At 42.0% G+C, this 20,463-nt stretch overlaps 1 protein-coding gene across 1 annotated transcript in view; it reads left to right on the forward strand.

Moving 5' to 3' along the window:
- The first annotated feature begins 324 nt into the window (after positions 1-324).
- HECA (hdc homolog, cell cycle regulator) overlaps positions 325-20,463 on the forward strand; it is a 45,713-nt gene continuing 25,574 nt past the window's right edge. Inside the window, exon 1 of the mRNA XM_032160382.2 lies at positions 325-991. Within this exon, the coding sequence (XP_032016273.2) occupies positions 325-991 (667 nt within the window). The remainder of the gene's footprint in view (positions 992-20,463) is intronic.

The raw sequence follows: 20,463 nt of genomic DNA on the forward strand, positions 1-20,463 counted from the left end.
GACCTCGTGATCGACCCGCCTCGGCCTCCCAAAGTGCTGGGATTACAGGCATAAGCCACGGCGCCCGGTCCCCTGTTTCTTTAATTACTGTTACTGAAAGGCATAGCCTTTGAATGAGTTATTAATCCAAAATCCTTTGTTTTCCATTCTTGCTCTAGTCACAGCTTATTTTTCCAGACTATACTATTCTAAGCCTCAATTACATTAAGGCCAGGAGGCCACCGAAGAACTCCACATGCCACTGCACTGGCGGGTGGAGCAAGTTAAGAAGGGTAGCTTACGAACGTCCGGGAGCCCAGAAGGCCGGGGGTGGGGAACGCCTGGATGACGTCACTCGAGGTGGGCCGGCCCCGCGCGGGGCGTGACGTCACACGGGCGGTCCCGTCAACCGTGAGGTCACCTGGTGGGCGCGGCCAGGCCGAATCCCCAGTGTCGTCACGGGAGGGGGCGGGCCCAGAGCGTGTCAGTGCAGCCGAATCAAAACAAGCCGGAGACCCGCCTTTTCCCTCCGGCTCGGGAGCGTCTCGCTTGCGCCCCGGGCCCGCGGCGCCCGCGCGGCTGCAAGCCTCGGGTGGCCGCGTGCCGGCTCCAGGAAGCCGGAGAGGGCGCGGCGGCCGGGATGGCGCGGCACGGGCCGTGCGGCTAGACGGGAGCCGAGGGAACCGCCGGCTCGCGCCCTCCGTTCTTTCCCGGAGCCGGCTTCGCGCAGGGCCGGGAGCGGCCGTGCAGCTGGGATCCGCCTTCGCTGACGCTGGGCACCTACCTGGACGCTCGCGAGCGAGATGCCCAACCCCAAAAACAGCAAAGGCGGCCGCAAAAACAAGCGACAGGAAAAGGACCGGGGCCTGGCACGGCGGGCCGGCGGGCGGCGGCCGGGGCTCCTGGCGGCGGCCGGCTCGGGCTGGGGCGGCGGCGCCGGGCCCGGAGGCGGCGGGCCCGGCGAACGCCACGGCCGCCGCGGGGGCTGCGGCCGCAGGCGATGCCAAAAACGGTAAGACGGGGCTGGCGGGGCGAGCGCCAACTTCCTCCCCGACGGGGAAGGCGCGGTGGCGGGGCCCTGGGTGGCGCGGGCGGTGCGTGGACAATGCGAGAGTCAGGAAGTGCTCACCCCGCCCCTCCGCCCCGCCGCGGCTGCCCCTTCGCGGTCCCCACGCCTGGCGGCGGGGACGGATCTGCGACCCCTGTCCGGTGTCCGCGCAGGGGGCAGCCCGCGCCCCACACTCTGAGGGGCTCCTGGCTGCGGCAGCGCTGCCCTCGGGCCCAGCCGGCTGCCCGCGCTGGCACTGCCCCGCCGTGTGTGCCGGGCCGAAGAGAGGAAGGAAGGGAGGAAAGAGCCGCCCAAGTTGAGAAGAATGATCCGATTGAAAACTTAGGCACCGGTTAATTCTTCCCGGTGCTCCCAGGCCACCCGTAACCCCCGGAGTGAAGGAGAGCCTCAATTCTCAGCACACCCAGGCTTGCTGCGTCGATCGCCACAGGTGAAGAGGCCTCGAGACATTTAGGGCCTCTGTGTTTGCTCTTTAATTTTTTGGCTTGCTTGAGGAAGGAAGAGAATCTGAACTTGACTTCCGTTCTCAGCCCGCAGTTAAAAAAAAAAAAAAAAAGAAAAGAAAAATCATTCTCTATGTCATTCTGCTTAACATTTTCAGAAGGAAGCCTCATAATCTTAGGTAGTGCCTGAATGCTCCTTTTGAGGGAACACTTAGGAACTGGCCCAGATGTGACAGGATTTCTGTTCTCATTACAGAGCCATGGTTTTCGTTATAAGGTGCTGGGCAAACACTTTTACTTATTTGGACAGTTCTTTGAATTCCTCTAGTCAGGCACTTTTTCCAGGAAGACAATGTAGGTATTTTAATGAAGGGAGATTTGAATTGTTATATCTGACTTTTAATTTACACCTTCAGCTTTTGAAGCCATTGTTTATGTAGATGAGGCACTTTTTTTTTTAGACGGAGGTTGCAATTTCGCCCAGGCTGGAGTGTAGTGGCGCGATCTCGGCTCACTGCAGCCACCGTCTTCCGGTCTGAAGCGATTCTCCTGCCTCAGCCTCCCGAGTAGCTGGGATTACAGGCGCCTGCCACCACGCCCTGCTAATTTTTGTTATTTTTAGTAGAGACAGGGTTTCACCATATTGGTCAGGCTGGTCTCGAATTCCTGACCTCGTGATCCGCCCGTCTCGGCCTCACAAAGTGCTGGGATTACAGGCGTGAGTCACCACGCCCAGCCAGATCAGGCACCTTTTAAACAGGGCACCTGCACTTAAAAGCAGCGTACAGTGCTCTGACCATAGGCGGCTGAATGTCGCCTGTTAGAACTGTAGGCCCCGTTGGCTGTGTCTCTGCAATATTGAAATAGGAAGATTTATTTGTTTATTTTCAGAAACAAACTTATACGCCGTTTGTGAATGTTTCAGAATACTAGTTTTGGGTAGCCTGTGTTCTTTATGTTCTTTTGTTTTTCTCCTAGCTTTAACCTTCATTTTGGTATTGATGTGGCAGAGAGAAAGGTGCTCAGACTCTGGGTAGGACAGGCTTCTAGCTCAGCTATTTAGAACTTTGTCATCTTGGAAAGGTCAGTCTTCCAGAGCCTCAATTTCCTCATGTGTAAACTTGAAAAAAAAATTACCCTGGCTCCCTCCTACTGTTATTGAGAGGCTCAGAGTGCCCCTTCCCTATTATGCTCCCAGTTCTTGTTATTTTAAAGGTTACATATATAATGAGCTTAAAGTTTCTCACGAAGAGTGCATGAACAATGATGACAGCTTTCGTTTATTCATTTAAAAAAGATTACCTGCAGTGTTACAAGTACCGTGTTCAATACTAAGGGATCCAGCGGTGATCAAAACGAAACATCCTGGTCCTCAGGGAGCTTGCATTCCTGTTCTGGTGGTGGTTTTGGTTTGCTCTGCCCACCCCCCTACCCGCTCCTTTTTTTTTTGGCCTGTGTGGAAGCTTCAAGTTCGCAGTTTCCTTTTTTTTCTTGCTCCAAAAGATTAGACCACTTTAAGGTGGCGTGAGGAAATTTTTTTCTTAGGCTACTTGTACCCCCTAGTTTGTACATAACAAACTGGTTAAGGGGCCCCTATTATTATTCTCTGAAGTGGCAAACTCAAGTATATTTAGCAGCACGGTGTATGTGAAGAGCTGTTTCTGATTAGGAGCTTATTTTATTAAGTGAAAGGCGGGGAGAAAAAGGAATGGGCCACCATTCCCATAGTCAGGGTCAGAGGATGTAACTTATATTAGAGGAGTGAGCCAAATTTTATGATGCCCGATTCTTGTTTCTGACGTGATGTGAAGTCTTCGTGAATGATTCACCTTAATTTGAAGAACCCCCCTCAGTTCTGCAGTTGATGATAACTGAACTTGGATGTTGAGGACTCCTGGGTGCAAAATCAAATGCCTTTTCGTTTCTTTCTTTCTTTTTTTCTTTGATATTTAAAGCTATAGTTTATAAGGTAGGGGTTTGGGAGAGTTGTTACTGGTGAATTTTTAAAGAGGAAGGGGCAAGAGACATGTAAATTCTCAAAATCAACTAAGGACCAATATTTGGATTTTTAATGTTAAAATTATTATTGGTAGTAGTTTTAAGTGTATTTCAATTTTTTAACTGTGACATTAGATTTTGTAATTACGGCAATTACAAATCAAGTGATTATTACAAGAAAGGAGGTACTTGATATTCTTTGAAACTTGTAAATAGTTTGTTTTCACTGTTCAAGTCAGTTATCTGCATCTGCAAACATGCAAACTTAATGACTTCGCTTAAAATTGATAGTGTTTATTTGTAGTTGTTTGGAGTTTATAGAATGGTTTTGTGTCTTGTAGCTCTTGGGCAGTGGGGCCACCAGGGCAGGGCAATATTAGCTTTTAGTTGTTCAGTTTGTCAAGTGGGCATAAATAAATACTTATTCTGTAAAGGAAGATTACTAGCTAGGGAGAGCTTGGGGAAGCTGCGGTATAGTTGTGGTTGGAGAAGTTGAACTGGCTGCAGTTGTGCATCTTGAGTAAGTTTAATATTAATTCTTAGGATATCATACCGCTAATAAGACATTTATTAGATACTAATTTTAAGATACTAGTTTATGAGGCTTATTTTTCAGGGACTGGAGTAAAAGACCACCCCATCTTTTTCCTACATAGTAATCTGTCTGCACATACTGTTTGCATTTTCATTGTAGGTACACAAGATTACCAATGGTTATATTTAGAATCTAGTTATCAAAAGGTAGATACGTAGTTTCATTCTGGTTCCATTAGGCTTCTGCATTTTTGCATCAGGCCTAAAAATATTTGAAACCTTGATCGTAGTATATCTAGTTTTCATTGGGCCTGGATCTTAAGTACTTTTATAAATTCCTGTTATTGGATGACCATGGTTCATCACTCCACTCATTCCTTACTGCCACTAGAACCCTTGGGCAGCAGAGTCTGCCTTAATTCATGGAACTGTTTCTAGCAGATGGAGTTCGTTTGCATAGAGATTGGCTTTCCATTTGGTGGACCTAGATTCAAATCCTGGCTTCTCAAATTACTTGTCAAATGACCTTGGGCAAGTCATTTAACTTCTCTGAGCATTGGTTTCTGCGTTGTAAAATGGGATTGTAGCCATACAGATGTAGTAAAATATCTATATCTATCTGTTAAATATATTTAAAATAAATAGATTACATACAGTAGATAGATTAGAACAGTGTCTGATTTATAGTACCAGCTTATGAAGTATTAGCTGTTTGTCTTAGATCCTGGAAATAGCCTGAGCAGAGATACATGTGCTGGAGGTTTACTGGAGAGGGCTCTTGACATCATTCCTAGTGGAGGAGGGAAGGAAGCAGGATTGGGCAGAAGCAAGAGTTGAACTGTGATGCATCTGTAACAGAGACCCCAGTTGATCCTCTCTTGGGGAGCTCTGGAGGTAGGATGGCCTTTCAGGGTTATCTCACCTTAAATAATAGGGGCAGGGCCTTCCACACACTCCCCCAATTCCCAGTTGACTGGTCATTTGGACTTGGGCTCCCCCCAGGAAGAGAGTATGATCTTGAGGGTGGCATCTCTTTACCTGGAAACCCTTTATGGAGAGGGACTCTCCTGAGAAGCTTCAGTTCTGAGTGAAAGGAGAGCCATTCTTATTCCCCTAGCATTATGGATGTCTTGGTTTAGACCACTAGTACCATTCACATAAAACAGGTGTGGGATAAATATTTCTCACTAACAACTAAATAGGCTTTGTGGAGGAGACTGGGAATTAACCACCATTATAACAGTGTTTTCATGGGAAAATGCGTTCCGAATTCCATATATCTGTTTACAAGTAGATTTTTTTGGAGTACCACCTGTTCCCTATGCACAGGATTTGTATTTTGCTGCATATTTAGGCCACTAAAGACACTTTTTATAACCCAGGTTTGTAGTATATTTTAAATCGTTTCTTTTTAGATGTTTACTTTAATTCCTGCTACATTTGAATTACCTATATCCATCAGTAGGAAAATGAAAAATGTTTGCTTGCTGTTTATTTTCAAATCAAGGAATATCTGTTGAGGATCTAAGGTATATAGGTTACCATTATAATCTTAGAAAACATTTTCTTGCCTTATCTAGAAGTCAGTTTTTTGGGTCTCAAGAAGTATTTGCCTTTGGATGTTGTCTTTTGAAATCCACCTTTTTAATGGAGATTGGCAGAAAATATTGCCTCATGCATCAAAGATTCTTCCTGTACACTTTGTGTGTTAAAGTGAAGAGCTCTTCTGTGCGCCGTTCATGGTGCTCTATGCGCAGTCTCGTCTTTCTCTCATTCTTTACTTGTTACAGGATCTGTGACCTGTCCTTAAGTTCTAGAAACTAAACCTCCAATGTCAATTTTCCTGTAAGGCCAAGAATATATTTCATTCCATGGAGAATTGAAAACGGGAGATAAACGGGAAAATCTCTTGCAGCTTAATCCTCCTATGAGTTTACTTCAGGCTTTTAGCTATGAATAATTTAAAGAACTTGAAGGTATCAGAAGAGATTCTTTGCAGAAAAAAAAATCTGTCCTAACTGATTTTGATCACCGACTCTGGCATTTTTGTTTTTTGAGATGGAGTCTCGCTCTGTCACCCAGGCTGGAGTGCAGTGGCACTATCTTGGCTCACTGCAAGCTCCACCTCCCCGGTTCACACCATTCTCCTGCCTCAGCCTCCCAAGTAGCTGGGACTACAGGCACCTGCCACAAGGCCCGGCTAATTTTTTGTATTTTTGGTAGAGACAGAGTTTCTCCGTGTTAGCCAGGATGGTCTTGATCTCCTGACATCGAGATCTGTCCACCTCGGCCTCCCAAAGTGCTGGGATTACAGGCGTCAGCTGGCGCGCCCGGCCCTCTTTGGCATTTTTAAGGGCTTTATTTGTTTGAAAATATTGTGTTATTTTATTATTTTACCAGTAATAAAATAAGCATTGTAGAAAAAAAGCTTTCTTTGCCTTTCTGGTTAAACACATAATTCCACCACTTAAGAGATCAACATTATTAATATTTTGATATATGTTCTTGCAGCCTTAAATTTTTTTTCTCAGAAAACTTTTAAAGGTATGTATATAGTTTCTGCAAAAAGAAGATCATATATTTTATAATCTGATTTTTACACGTAGAATAGTTTGTGGACATTTTAGCAGAGCAGTAAATATACAGGTGCATCATCATATGTCTGCACCTTGGAAATTTGATCATTCCACTATTGTTTACCTTTAGGTTCTTATTCATATATTTCTGGGCATTTGTCCACTTAATTACTTCATGTTTTAATTTGTTTCTGCTGCCACAACAAAATACCTCAGTCTGGATAATTTATAAACAATAGAAATTTATTTCTCACAGTTCTAGAAGCTGGGAAGTCCAAGGTCACAGCCAACAGATTCTGTAGTTGGTGAAAATCACAGCATCCTCACATGGCAGAAAAGGTGAAAAGGATGAACTTGTTCCTTCAAGCACTTTTATGAGGGATCTAATCCCGTTCATGAGAGCCCTCATGGCCTAAACACCTTCTTTTTTTTTTTTTTTTGAGACAGAGTCTCACTATGTCACCAGGCTGGAGTGCAGTGGTGTGATCTCGGCTCACTGCACCCCTCCACCTCCCAGGTTCAAGCGATTCTCCTGCCTCAGCCTCCCTAGTAGCTGGGACTACAGGCATGCGCCACCATGCCCAGCTAATTTTTTTTTTTTTTTTTGAGACGGAGTCTTGCTCTGTCGCCCAGGCTGGAGTGCAGTGGCGCGATCTCGTCTCACTGCAAGCTCCGCCTCCCGGGTTCACGCCATTCTCCTGCCTCAGCCTCCCAAGTAGCTGGGACTACAGGCGCCCACCACCACGCCCGGCTAATTTTTTGTATTTTTAGTAGAGACAGGGTTTCACCACATTGGTCAGGATGGTCTCGATCTCTTGACCTCGTGATCCACTCGCCTTGGCCTCCCAAAGTGCTGGGATTACAGGTGAGCCACCGCGCCTGGCCATGGCCTGAACACCTTCTAAAGGCTCCACCTTACATAATACTGTTGCCCTGGGGATTAAGTTTCAGCATGAATCTTGGAGGGACACAAACATTCAAACCACAGCATGTACTTAGGAAAAATTCTTCCTATGGACTTGCTATATCAGAGGATATGCATATTCTCATGACTTTTAATACATGCTGACAGATTGCCTTATTGAAAGGTTGTACCAGTTTGACATTGCTGTGGTTAGAGTGCTTTTCCCCATGGTCTCATCATTCCCTGGTTGTTTTAAAGGCATGCTGGAGAATTGCTCAGTGAATTCTGAGACATTCAAAATGTCTCAGCAACTGGAGGGCCCCATTTGCATCGGGAATTTGGAGCAGATGCTGTCATACATAGGGAGACTTTCCAAGGCTGGATATATTTCTGTTGGAGACTTCTGTAGTCTTTAGTGATTTGGTAACAAACAGAGATTTTAAAAAGTAGTAATGGTGGCCAGGCAATGTTGGCTCATGACTGTAATCCCAGCACTTTTGGAGGCCGAGGTGGGCGGATCATGAGGTCAGGAGTTCGAGACTAGGCTGACCAACATGCTGAAACCCTGTTTCTCTACTAAAAATACAAAAATTAGCTGGGCATGGTGGCGGCCTCCGGTAATCTCAGCTACTCGGGGGGCTGAGGCAGGAGAATCACTTGAACCCAGGAGGCGGAGATTGCAGTGAGCTGAGATTGCGCCATTGCACTCCAGCCTGGTGACAGAATGAGACTCTGTCTCAAAAACAAAAGTAATAATGGTAGATGATATTTTAGTAACTGGTGATAGAGTTAGTGAAGATGAAAGCATAGACCTTTGAAATTCTGTCTGCATCATGATTCTAATCTTATAAAGTAAGGTCTGGAGTTTTTAAAGCTTTAGTGAAAAAAGACTGGGTACTTCTGGCTTGGGTGTAAAGCTAGGTGCCATAACTTACGCTATAGCAGAGTGACTTTGGGGCAGGTTATTTAACCTTTCTCAGCCTCTGTTTTCTAAATGCAATCCTTTGAGGTGTTTTTTTGAAGGAAAACAATATATGTGAAAGATGTTGGCACAAGGCCTGGCAGATATGAGCCCTGTCAACAACAGCTTTGTAAATTTTGTGGTTTATTCAACCTTATCCAACTAAAAAGCTTGTTAAGCCATTGTGCTGTTAAGAACAGACACTGAGAGACATTAATGCGGAAAAAGACTGTAGTACCATGCAAGTTTTTATTCAAGCACTGCTTTGACTCAAAATGGTTATCTACTCTTCCCCCATCTTCCCTTTCTTATCATAGTTTACTGGGAAAAAATCAGATGATTTAGCTAAGAATAAGCAAACAAAAAGCAACATGTAAAAATGGGTACATCTTCCTTATATAGAAATAAATGCTGCCGGGCGTGGTGGCTCACGCCTGTAATCCCAGCACTTTGGGAGGCCGAGGCAGGCAGATCACAGGTCAGGAGATCGAGACCATCCTGGCCAACATGGTGAAACCCCATCTCTACTAAGAATAGAAGAATTAGCTGAATGTGGTGGCACGTGCCTGTAATCCCAGCTACTCGGGAGGCTGAGGCAGGAAAATCGCTTGAACCCGGGAGATGGAGATTGCAGTGAGCCGAGATTGCGCCACTGCACTCCAGTCTGGTGACAGAGCGAGACTCCATCTCAAAAAAAAAAAAAGAAAGAAATGCAAGTAAGTTATTCCACGTATTAAACAAGGGCAGCTGTGAAAGAGCAGGAGCATATGTGGCAAAATATTGGGTTAAATGTAAGTATTGGATTTGAAGATGGAGAAGTCAAATGAGTATGTGGAGTTGTGTAGCTGAAAGGAGGTGAGGAGCCCAGGATGTATTTTGGGGGATCAGCCAGGGCTTAGTGTTACTGAGAATTAAACACAGGATCCTTCCCTCTCTCCAGGCAACTACGGGATTCATTAGATCCTCATTCATTAGATCCTAATTCATTGTTTATATACTCATCCATTTACTACATATTTATTATGCACCTACTGTCTCCTATGACTGAGAAGTACAATGTTAAATTATACTTGGGGAGGATCAGAATCCACACCATCAAGGGCTCACTGTGAAGCTGGCAGAGAGACATGGAAACAACAGGAGCCATGATAATGTACTGTGGATACCCAGTGGGGAAAATGATGTTTCCTGGAGGAGGGGACATTTGAGCTGAGTCTTGCAGGAAGAGAGACAGTGAATTCTAAAGATAGAGGAAGGATGTTCCAAACAGAGGGAAGTGAAAAAGGGCTTTGAGTTCTGGTTGCTCCAGGAGTTTGATGTGGCCGGTGTCAGGCGCCGTGGTAGGACTGGAGGCTGGAGAGGGGGCTGGGTCAGACAGTCAAATCTGGATGTTTGTAGCCAGTGGAGAACCGCCCACCTAGGTTTATAAGCAAGGACATGGTCAGCTGAATTTGAAAAGGGGGTAATCATAGGTTGTTGACAAGTTTGTAAAATTATATATTTTAACAGAATGAGTATCTTTTAATACAGCTAATAAAGGATTGGAGGTGGAGCCTGCCATGGACCCTCAATTGTGGTTTTTCAATGAAGCAGAGGGCACATGGCACATGCTGCTTTTCTGCCCAGCAGGATGACAGTGTCGCAGGATCCAAGACTGCTGTATGGAAAGCCTATCTTAGTTGGTGGGCAGCAGCAGCCCAGTGCTTTCTGAGCCATGTGAGGTTACTAATTGAGGTTAACATCAGAGAACTAGATGCCAGTGGGAGGGATTGGGACCATTTGAGCAAGTAAGATTTTCTCTAGAGGCAGGGGCTTGTCCCTATGGTTTATTTTTCATACCTAGGTAGAAAGTGTATATCTCTGTGCCAAGTTGTACTAATTATCTTGGTTTGTCATTTTATTTTTGTCAACATCTTACCAGTCTTTAAAACAATAAACTCTGGTGAGGGGAGATGCTATTTTGTACAGAGTGACTGTGTGTTTTAATTTTATATATTTCAGAAAGCTTCCAGTTTTCAGTGGTTAGTGAAATAGCAACTTGCTTTATTTAATCAACAGGATGTTTTAGCTTAATTGTACTTGAGAGCTTTTTATAAACTAGCAAAAAGTCAGTACCATTTCTAATACTTTAAAATGTTACGAGTTTTCAGACAAATTACTTTTGCTAAATTGTACAGATAAGGATAATACTTGAAAAGTCTAAGAGTGAGAAACAAGAAAGATATTAAGAGGAAGCTTAAAGAAAAGTGAGGAAAGAGGACGATGAAGTGTTAAATGTAGTCATATAATTGCTTAGATAGCATTTAATGAGAAAGTTAGCATTGTTCTCATATATACACCTAATATAGTGTATTTCATAGATTTAAATAGTCAAGGAGGAAAAACTCTCTACTTTCTTAGGCTTAGTGATTGAGGGTCTGCAAATTAAATTGACAAGAGACAGATTGCAAGATAAAAGACATTTAATCATAGAAAAATGTGAGTCAAACGAATGGTTAGAAGTAGGGGCTTGTATGTTATTTTAATAGGGGAAGGGGAGGGGAGAAAAGGGAACTTATGGGAAAACAAAGGACTTTTTGGAAAGATAAGTGGGCCTTTAGTAGAATAGATGGAAGATGCAATAGTTTTGTGGTAATATCAGCTTGGCGTGGTGTGAAGACTTTTCATCTCTGGTGATGAGTCGCTCTTCCTTGGTTGCTCTTGGGGAGGGGATTTATGTTAATTGAATTCTTTTTGGGAGCCTCTGCTTTTAGGCCAGTAAGAGATTTCAGGAACTTAATCACTTTCAGCTCTTTAATTTTTATGCCACAGTGGCATATTCTGGACCCGCCCACAATATATTGCCACTCAAATCATATTACCCCCCTCTCCCCCACCAAGAACAATTACAGATAGTCGGATAGGAAAAGATGGTCCAGGTGTCACAATTCACATTTCTCTTTATTTCATTTTATTGGAAATTCATTAAAAATAGAATGCCTTAAGATCTATTCCTTCATAACACTGATCAAGAGGATGAATTCAGACAAAAGGTAGTAAGGTATCAAATTGCTCAGGTAAGTTAAGCAGCTACTTGCCACATTGAAAATGTATATTTTTCCCTAAGGGTAAGCATAGGTTTGATCATACTTTAGATCATGTCCCTTCGAGTTATAAAGTCATCTTTATATTTGGACACTAATGTTGAAACTGAGTCACAAGCTTTGTTTTCGTTTTATAAATGAGCACTCCTGAGTGTGATGCTTATTTCAATGTAATATTTAGTATAACACAACTTCTTATTAAGGTAACACACTAGTTACGCCTAACACAGCTCAGTGGGCAGAAGTCAAAACAGAAATGTACAGAATCAAGTTCTGGCTATTGTTGATTGGCAGCGGGTACAGTCTGTAATCTGAGAGCGGGAGCCTGAGATGGCTAGTGATAGGTGTCAGTGAACAGACATGGAGAGCCCAGAACAGTGCTGCCAGAAGCCATGAAGAGGGCCTGGCATTGAAAAATAAGAAGTGCCTGCTGTGGTGGAGGCAGAAGTGTACATGCCTAAAAACACAGGGAAGATCAAAGAATTCTTCCAAATGGTTTCCAGCTCCTTGGATCCGTTCTTACTGGGCAGTGCCTACGTGTCACAGTGACTTTCTTTACCTCGGTGATGATACAGTTCCACTATGTTAGGCATATAGTTTTAGTAGTGAAGGTGATGTGCTGTAGTGCAGAAGCAAATTAGGGAAGACTCCTGGGTGATTGGTGTGTTGGGGCTGTAGAACTTAAGAAAGGAGAAGCAGCCATTCCTAGTGACAGGAACAGTGAAGTTGCCACAGCTCCCCTTTTTGAGTGTTTAATAGGAGTCAGGTGTGACACCTGCAGTCTGCAGTCTACATTTGAGTATGAGGACACTAAGCTTCAGAGATGGCCTTCCCTTCTTGCAGAAAAGGCTGGGCTGTAGGGAAGTGTGCCTGACCCCCATGCTTTATAGTTGGAATCTTGTTGATGTTGGGTCCATCTTGACTCACACACATACGTACATAAATAATGAAAAACTATATGCAGATTTTTAAAGGAGAAGACTGAAATTCAGTGTAAAAACACCAATACGGCTTTTATACTGAATAGGCACATTTACATTACTTTTAAAAGGTTTTATGGGTCGGGCGTAAGCTCATGCCTGTAATCCCAGCACTTTAGGAAGCTGAGGTGGGTGAAACACTTGAGTCCAGGAGGTCGAAACCAGCCTGGGCAACATGACAAAACCCCACCTCTGCAAAAATACAAAAATTAGCTGGATGTAGTGGTGTGTGCCTGTAGTCCCAGCTACTCGGGAGGCTGAGGTGGGAGGATCGCTTGAGCCTAGGAGGAAAGGGTTGCAGTGAGCTGCGTCTAGCCTGGGCGACAGAACGAGATGCTGTCTAAAAAAAGAAAAAAGCCTTGTGCTTGTCATTCTGGTACTTGAACTGAAATTACATTTGTAAAACAAGAAAATACTTGACCAAGGAAGCACTTTACTCACACATTGTACACATATGTTGATCTGATCCTTCTATCACAGAAGGGCTTCCTGGTCTTGGCTTGGGAGATTGTGAAGATTTGAACTGGCATTTCCTGTTCTTAATGGACCAGAGTTCATAACTAGCATGTGATTATCTTTAGGGTAAAGTCCTAGCAGTAGGATCACTGGTTTGATACATACTGCCAGACTGCTCCTACAGACGAGGTTTGCCAGTTTACCCCATCAGTGGTGGTGCAGTTCCTTCGCACTCTGTAATTTAAATTTTGATTACCATTTTCATCTTTGCCAATCAGATGGATGAAAAATCACATCTCATTGTCATAATGTTTGCATTTTTTGGATCATCAGTGAATATCTTTTTATATTTATATTGATCATTTGTATTTTTTTCTTATTTGTGATTTTTGTCCATTTTACTAATAGGGTATTTGTGTTCTTACTGATTTTTGCAAAGTGTTTGTGTATTCAGGGTACTTTTTGACATATGCTTTCCCTAGTTTATTGTTTGTCTTTCAGCCTTGTTTATGGTTGTCTTTGCTGGTTAGAAATTTTACAGTTTTGTACGATTATGTTAACATCCGTATAGAAATAAAGGTAAAGGTAAGGGAGTGTGAGGAAAGTTGTGAAATTACTTGTAGGCAAAGCAGTTTGGGCGTGGCATAAAGTTAGCAACTTTGAGTTTATTTGTATACCAGTGCACAGTAATGCTATTACATTTATGAGGTTGTGTTTACTTTTTAATTTGGAAGGCTCTGTTTCTCAGAATTGGTTGCAACCCGCCCGGGTGTGGTGGCTCACGCCTGTAATCTCAGCACTTTGGGAGGCCGAGGCAGGCAGATCACTTGAGGTCAAGAGTTTGAGACCAACTTGGCCAACATGGTGAAACCCCATGTCACTACTAAAAATGCAAAAATTAGCTGGGCGTGGTGGCGCATGCCTGTTATCCCAGCTACTCATGAGGTTGAGGAAGGAGAATCGCTTCAACCTGGGAGGCAGAGGTTGCAGTGAGCTGAGATCATGCCTCTGAACTCCAGCTTGGGCATTAAAGCGAGACTCTGTCTCCCAAAAAAAAAAAAAAAAAAAAAAAATTGGTTGCAACTCTTGCTGCCCTCCCTTACCTCCTCTCCGAGTCTCTGGCCACTCGCTGCTGTCGAGTCAATAGCTGAGCTCCATTGCTCAATACCCGTCTCTTCTTGCACATTTCTAAAATCCCTTGTAGTTTTTTTCCAGCTATGTAGGACTTTGACACTTGTAGATAAAGACTCATTATTTACTTGTAATTGCCTCTTCTCAAGAACAAGGCTGCAAACTGAGGCCTCTTAAGGCTAAATTGCCCATAAGTTGCTCATGATAACAGACTTAAATGCTGAATCATAAGAAAGTTCTCATTTTTCTCCTTCTGGCAGTTGAACTGAAATTACATGTGTATATTAATAAAATGAGAACATAGCACTCGATTGAACCAAGAGTTTATTCACACACCATGCATCATGCTGATCCAGGCAGCCTTTGTGCTTTCTCAGATGTCTGTGATTTGGAAGAGGTTTCCAAACTCATTCCTGTTCTAAAGAGTGTGAGATTTGGGAGACATGGGTTATAGGTGGAGATCTGGCTCTGCCATTTTGCAAGGCTGCCAAACCTTGCCAAGCCCAAGTTTTATCTGCAGAAAGTGAGCATAACATGATACTGTTTGTGACGAGCTCTTTTTCAAACCATAGAGCTGTTTGGAAAAGCAAATCGTTGTGCCATGATTTGGGGATTTTAGTTTTTTCTAGGTGAGTTTTTGGTTCTCTGTTTGTAATGTGGTGTAGTGTGGCTGCTTCCCAACCAGTGATGAATGCACACACTGATTTGTTGGAAGAACCAGTGCAGATGTTGGCTTTCCCCCAGGGAGTTTGCAGTGAATGCTGGTCTTCCAAATCTGTATTCTGCTGCTTGGGGGGAGCCTTTCGTTTCTCTGCAAGTTTGGATCTGGGAGCTCTTGCTGTGCAAATTTTGCCCAGAGAATCTGTAGTATTCATTCTCCTGCTGGTCTCAGGGCAAGCCCAGTTTTTTGAATGAGACCTTCTGGAGCTACTGCAAACGGCCTTTCTTACCCCACAGTGAGGAGAAACTGAGGTAACTGAAGCCTTGAGGAGGGTTCTTTCACCAGTGTGAGCATAGCTGACTTTGGAATTCTTTTGTTGTGATCTGTGGATCAATCCTGTCCCTGAGCTCTCCTGATTTTGTTATAACAGCAGAGTCCACTTAGATTTTAACCATTTGATCAGCAGAGCCTTATTTTTGGCCTGTTGTGCTGCATGATGTACAGTGTGCATCTGGATTCGTAATTATGCCTCACATAGTTTATATTTTGATTCACTTCAGGCTTTTCTGCTTTCTCCTCTTTACCTGCCTCTAGGGCCATATGGAGTGGAAGTTTGCATGTTGTTGTAAAAGCATTTTGAAATGTTCATCAGACTTCCATGGTTTCCTTACCTCCCTTTTAGGTTTTGCATTTTAAATTAGGTTATAGAATTGTGAATTTACCAAACTATATTGTGGATTTTATCCAAACAGTTTCTGTGGTTATGAAATACTGGTCATGTGTACGTATCAGTATTTTATATGGAATCATTATATTTCTCGGGGTTAGGCTGACAAAAAACAATTTGTTAGCTTCATTCATGAGAGACACTCAGATTTGAAATTTTTGGCTTTGGAATAAATCAGTTTTCCTCAACTTATATTTTAATGTTCTGTGATATATGTGATCTAAAGATGACTTTGGGGGTGAGAGTGGGGCTAAAAAAAAAAAAGAAATAGATGATAAAGATGACTGAGTAATTTTTAAATAATTAATTTTAAATATTTTTTTCTTGATCAATTTTGGACATACGAGTTAGAATTCATTTACAATATATATATGTTGAATATAATCATAGGTAATATAACAAATTCTATAATAGTAGAAAGTAAGTTTTAGATTTTTTTGGTAACTCTTTTCACAAATGTTATATTATTTTTCCCCTCTGGTTTTGAAATGAATAGTTTTGAGTCTTCGAGAATGGTCATACCCTAAAATTATATCTGTGTTCCACAAAAGTTAGTAATTGGAAAAGGAATGAACATTTAGTTAAAATATCACTAGCCTAAACTATCAATGGGTGTCTGTAACTCTAAGTTTACTTAATTTTCCTTAGAAAATTTTATGAAATACTCCCTTGAAATCAAACCGTATTATAGCAAGTTGCTTCAAGTTAGTATATGTGAACTGCTAGTTCACAACAATCATGACTGATTGTTGAGTCTACTTTTCATTTTTACTGAGGTATAGATAAGACTTAGACATGCCCTCTTCTTTGACAAGTTTTTCCTTGTTGCAACAGATTCTATAACTTGCCTGTTGGTTGCTGATGCAGCTTTTCAGAAATAGGCCGTGCAGTGTGGCCCCAGGCAAAAGCTTTGTCTTTTCTCCCCAGAACCTAGCGGAATGACTGCCAGAGTGATCACTATAAAGCATTTTACCAGGTTATTTTGAAGGGACGCAGGGAGCAGAAAGAGTATATTTCAGGAAGTTCAGCAGGGCAGAAAAAGGCCTGTGGAAAACAAAGGAGTGTAAGGATTTCATTTATTTTAGGGTATGGATAGGGTAAAGAAGTGAATTTAGCTACATCGTGCTGAGATTTTATTGATTTAAATACAGTAGTCTTAAAATCATCTTGGGAGTTGGTGTGTTAACTCAATCCGTTTACCTAAACAGAATGCAGGCAAGGCAGGCTGAACTTCTGTTTCTCCCGGCAGTGCTTTTTCTGCTACTTAATTTGATATTCTCCATACTGAGAGAATGGTGTTTCTTTACATTCTTTCAAAGGAAAATCCTCCTCTTTTGAGTTTAGCAATTCTATTAACTAGAGCAGATTGACTTTCTTGTCGTTATTTTTAAGGAGTGCAAAGATTGGGGTCAGGAAACCTTTATACTGTAATTGAGTTTAAGTACTTTTTTAACGTGGTATACTTAGGTTGGTGCAAAAGTAATTTGCGATTTTTGCCATTACTTTCTTACCTACTTTTTAAGTACTCTAAGGATTAATATGAGGATTGAACATTTTGAATAAGACACTATTCTTAATTGTAGAACTACATACTACAATCTGGTTACACAAAGCTGTGGGGTCAGCACCTCTCCATATAAGCTGGCTCTGTGCTCTCAATTGTCCTGTGTGCAGTATGGGTGGAAATACAAGAGAGAAGGCCACTTACTAGCTGAATGACCTTGGGCACATCACCAAAGGAGCCTTCCTGTGCTCAGAAAGAGTATGTGGAATCTGGACCAAAGTGATTGTCCTATTTCTATTCTGTGAAACTTTGATACTTGTAAGAAACATTTAGGAAACTATGACACCATTATCTTCATCCTGATGTTCAGCCTAAACCAGGCATATTCTGGGTCCATATTCTTTTGGGTGGCTTCTATTAGACAAGGAAAATATGAATCTTCTACTTCATAGTCATTATTGATGTGATTTCTTACTGAGATCAGAGTGTCAGAGCCAGAATGGAAATAACAGGTAAAATACAAGCCTGTAGTTTTTTATTTAGTTTGAATTTGAGGCTGGGTAGACTTGTGGGTTTTGATTTCAAAGTAAAAAAAGGGTGGGTCCAGGAGAACAGACTAAATATATTAAGAGAATGTTAAAAACCCAAGTTGTTAACTGTATTGAAGAGTTGTGTGTGTGTGTGTGTGTGTGTGTGTGTGTAGCTTCCATGTTTATTTTGACAGAGTGGTTTGCCTGAGTAAAAGCTTTGTGTTTAAATCCTCCTGTAAGCAAAGAAAAACATGTTTAACTGAATGTAATTGCCTTGTGTTCAATTTGTTACTCACTTTGGAGCAGGTTCACACACTAAAATAACATAAGGGGAGGTTAAATTACATCAAAGGTTAAGACAGATAAGCTTAAGTGATCTCATTGGAGCTCCTATACTAATTAAAACAAGTTGACAAAATATTTTTGTAAGTACTAGCCTTCCTTTATGTGTAGTGCTTAGTGTCTTTATTTTTAGTAGAGAAAAAGATCTTAAAAATATTTGAGGAAATTTATATTAAAACCTTTTGAGTTTTCCTTTAAATAATACTTGCCAGTTAATCAGGAAATGATTATTTAAATTTTTTTTATTTTTAATTTTTGTGGGTACATAGTAGTATATAGGAAATGATTCCTTAACACCCTGTGAATTTGAGGCACAGTGTGGAGCATCAGTGGGTTGCAGTTAGCTTCTTTGTCCACTCCTGTGTTTTATCTAATTTCCATGTTACAGCCACAGGGATGGGCCAAGGCTGAAGCAGAGACTTTACCCTAGCTGGTGATCAGATGGAAAAGCAAGGCTGGGGCCTAATTACAGGAGCTCCTTGAACATGACCCAAGAACTTGGAGCATTAGTCTGAGTTTCTGAGGTTTCTGAATGTGTGTATGACATGATCATAGTCAAGTTTTCAGAATGCCGATCTGAAGGTATTAATCAATCAAACTTTTTTTGCTGTGTATCTCCTAAGAGAATTAGAAAAAAAACAGCATTCTTGTACATTTTTAAGTTGTCACACCCAGTTTTTTAAAGGCTTAAATAGATGCTGAAGATACAGTTTCCAGTTCATTGTAAACATTGTAATTTATGCAAACAGAATCCTAATTATCATAGTAACTTGGTAACCATTATCATCCATTTAAAAAATAATATAATTTTTTTTTTTTTTGAGACGGAGTTTTGCTCTCGTCGCCCAGGCTGGAGTGCAGTGGCGCGATCTCGGCTCACTGCAGTCTCCGCCTTCCAGGTTCAAGTGATTTTTCTGCCTCAGCCTCATGAGTAGCTGGGATTACAGGCACGTGCCACCATGCCCAGCTAATTTTTGTATTTTTAGTAGAGACGAGGTTTCGCCATGTTGGTCAGGCTGGTCACTCCTGACCTCAGGTGTTCCTCCCGCCTCAGCCTCCCAAAGTGCTGGGATTACAGGTGTGAGCCACCACACCTGGCCTAAAAAAAAATAGAAATTTTACATTCTTTTCTTTATTTCCATTCAGTTTGTACTCAGAATTTGATCCTAAGACAGGGTATTGTCCTGCTTAAAAGTATTTTACTGATCATCCTATCATATTTTCCTATAACAAAATATATATATAAAAACTTAAATTTTTATTAAGATGGACTTCTGAGATGGCAGAGTGAGGGCCTCCAGAAGTTTGCTGCTCCATGAAAGCAATAAGAACACTGGCAAGAATTACCAAAATTAAATTTTTCAGAACTCTGGAAATTAACCAAAGGCTTACAGTATTTCTGAGTGTTCTTTCAAGAGAAATGACTGACTCATAATAAAAACAGTGAGCTGTGGTGTTTTAACTTGGTTAGTACCTCCCCCTCTCCCTAGCTCTGTGGTATCAAAGTAATGTAATTGCTATGTAAATAGTTGTTATACTATATTTAGGGAATAATGACAAGAAAAATAAGCCTGTGTATGTTCAATACAGACACAACTATCCATTTTTTTTCCATGAATATTTTCCATTGACAATTGGTCAAATCCATGGATGTGGAACCCACAGATATAGAGGACAGAGTGCATATGAATGGGGTGGAGAGGGAGTCTTAGCTACCTGGAGAATGTGTGCTGCAGCAAAACAGCATTCTGATTCACATTCCAAAACAAAAACTCTGGACTGGTTTAATAAGACTCAATGTAGGCCAAACTTCCCCATTGGAACTCTGATCTAGGGGATATGTAGACATCATATCACCTATTATCAGTTGAGCTTTTAGAATATTTTGAACAGCAGGGAGTCGTGAGTTGTATTTTCTAACCAGTAACTGGTCTACACATGACCCGTGTTGCCAGTTAATCATGCAGTCTTATGCTTTACCTGTTGGGCAGACTAGGGAAGGGGTAAAGTCATTAGTCTTTTCAGCAGAGGTCATTGGGATTTCAGAGGTAAGGGGAAGGGGCCAAATCGGCCATGGCCTTTGGCCTCCCAGCACCATTTTGGGGCTCATCAAGAGAGAAGAAGCAGGTCCAACATTTACACTGCATTGTAATTTACATGGTAAATGAAAATCACATAGATAAACTATGAATAAAGAGGTTTGAGTATTGCCACATTTTGAATATTTGTGCTGATAAAGGAGGACATTAATATAGATAATCAAAATCAAGCTTATTTTCTCCTAAGCAAGGATAATACTGGAATACAGTACTAAAGACTGACATGAAGTCTTTAAAAATAGGATTGTTTAACAACTGGTTGGACAGTTTCTCCGCAGTTGTATATATACAGTCATGCATTGCTTAATCACAGGGATACATTCTAAGAAGTGTGTCATTTGGTGATTTCATCATCAGGCGTACATCATAGAGTATACTTATACAAAGTATAGCCTGCTACATACCTAGGCCAGATGGTATACCCTGTTGCTCCTATGCCACAAACCTGCACAGCAGGTTTGTTGAATACTGTAGGCAATTGGAACA

Source organism: Hylobates moloch, unplaced genomic scaffold (genome assembly GCF_009828535.3).
Source record: "Hylobates moloch isolate HMO894 unplaced genomic scaffold, HMol_V3 SCAFFOLD_2, whole genome shotgun sequence".
In the NCBI taxonomy this organism is placed as follows: Eukaryota; Metazoa; Chordata; class Mammalia; order Primates; family Hylobatidae; genus Hylobates; species Hylobates moloch.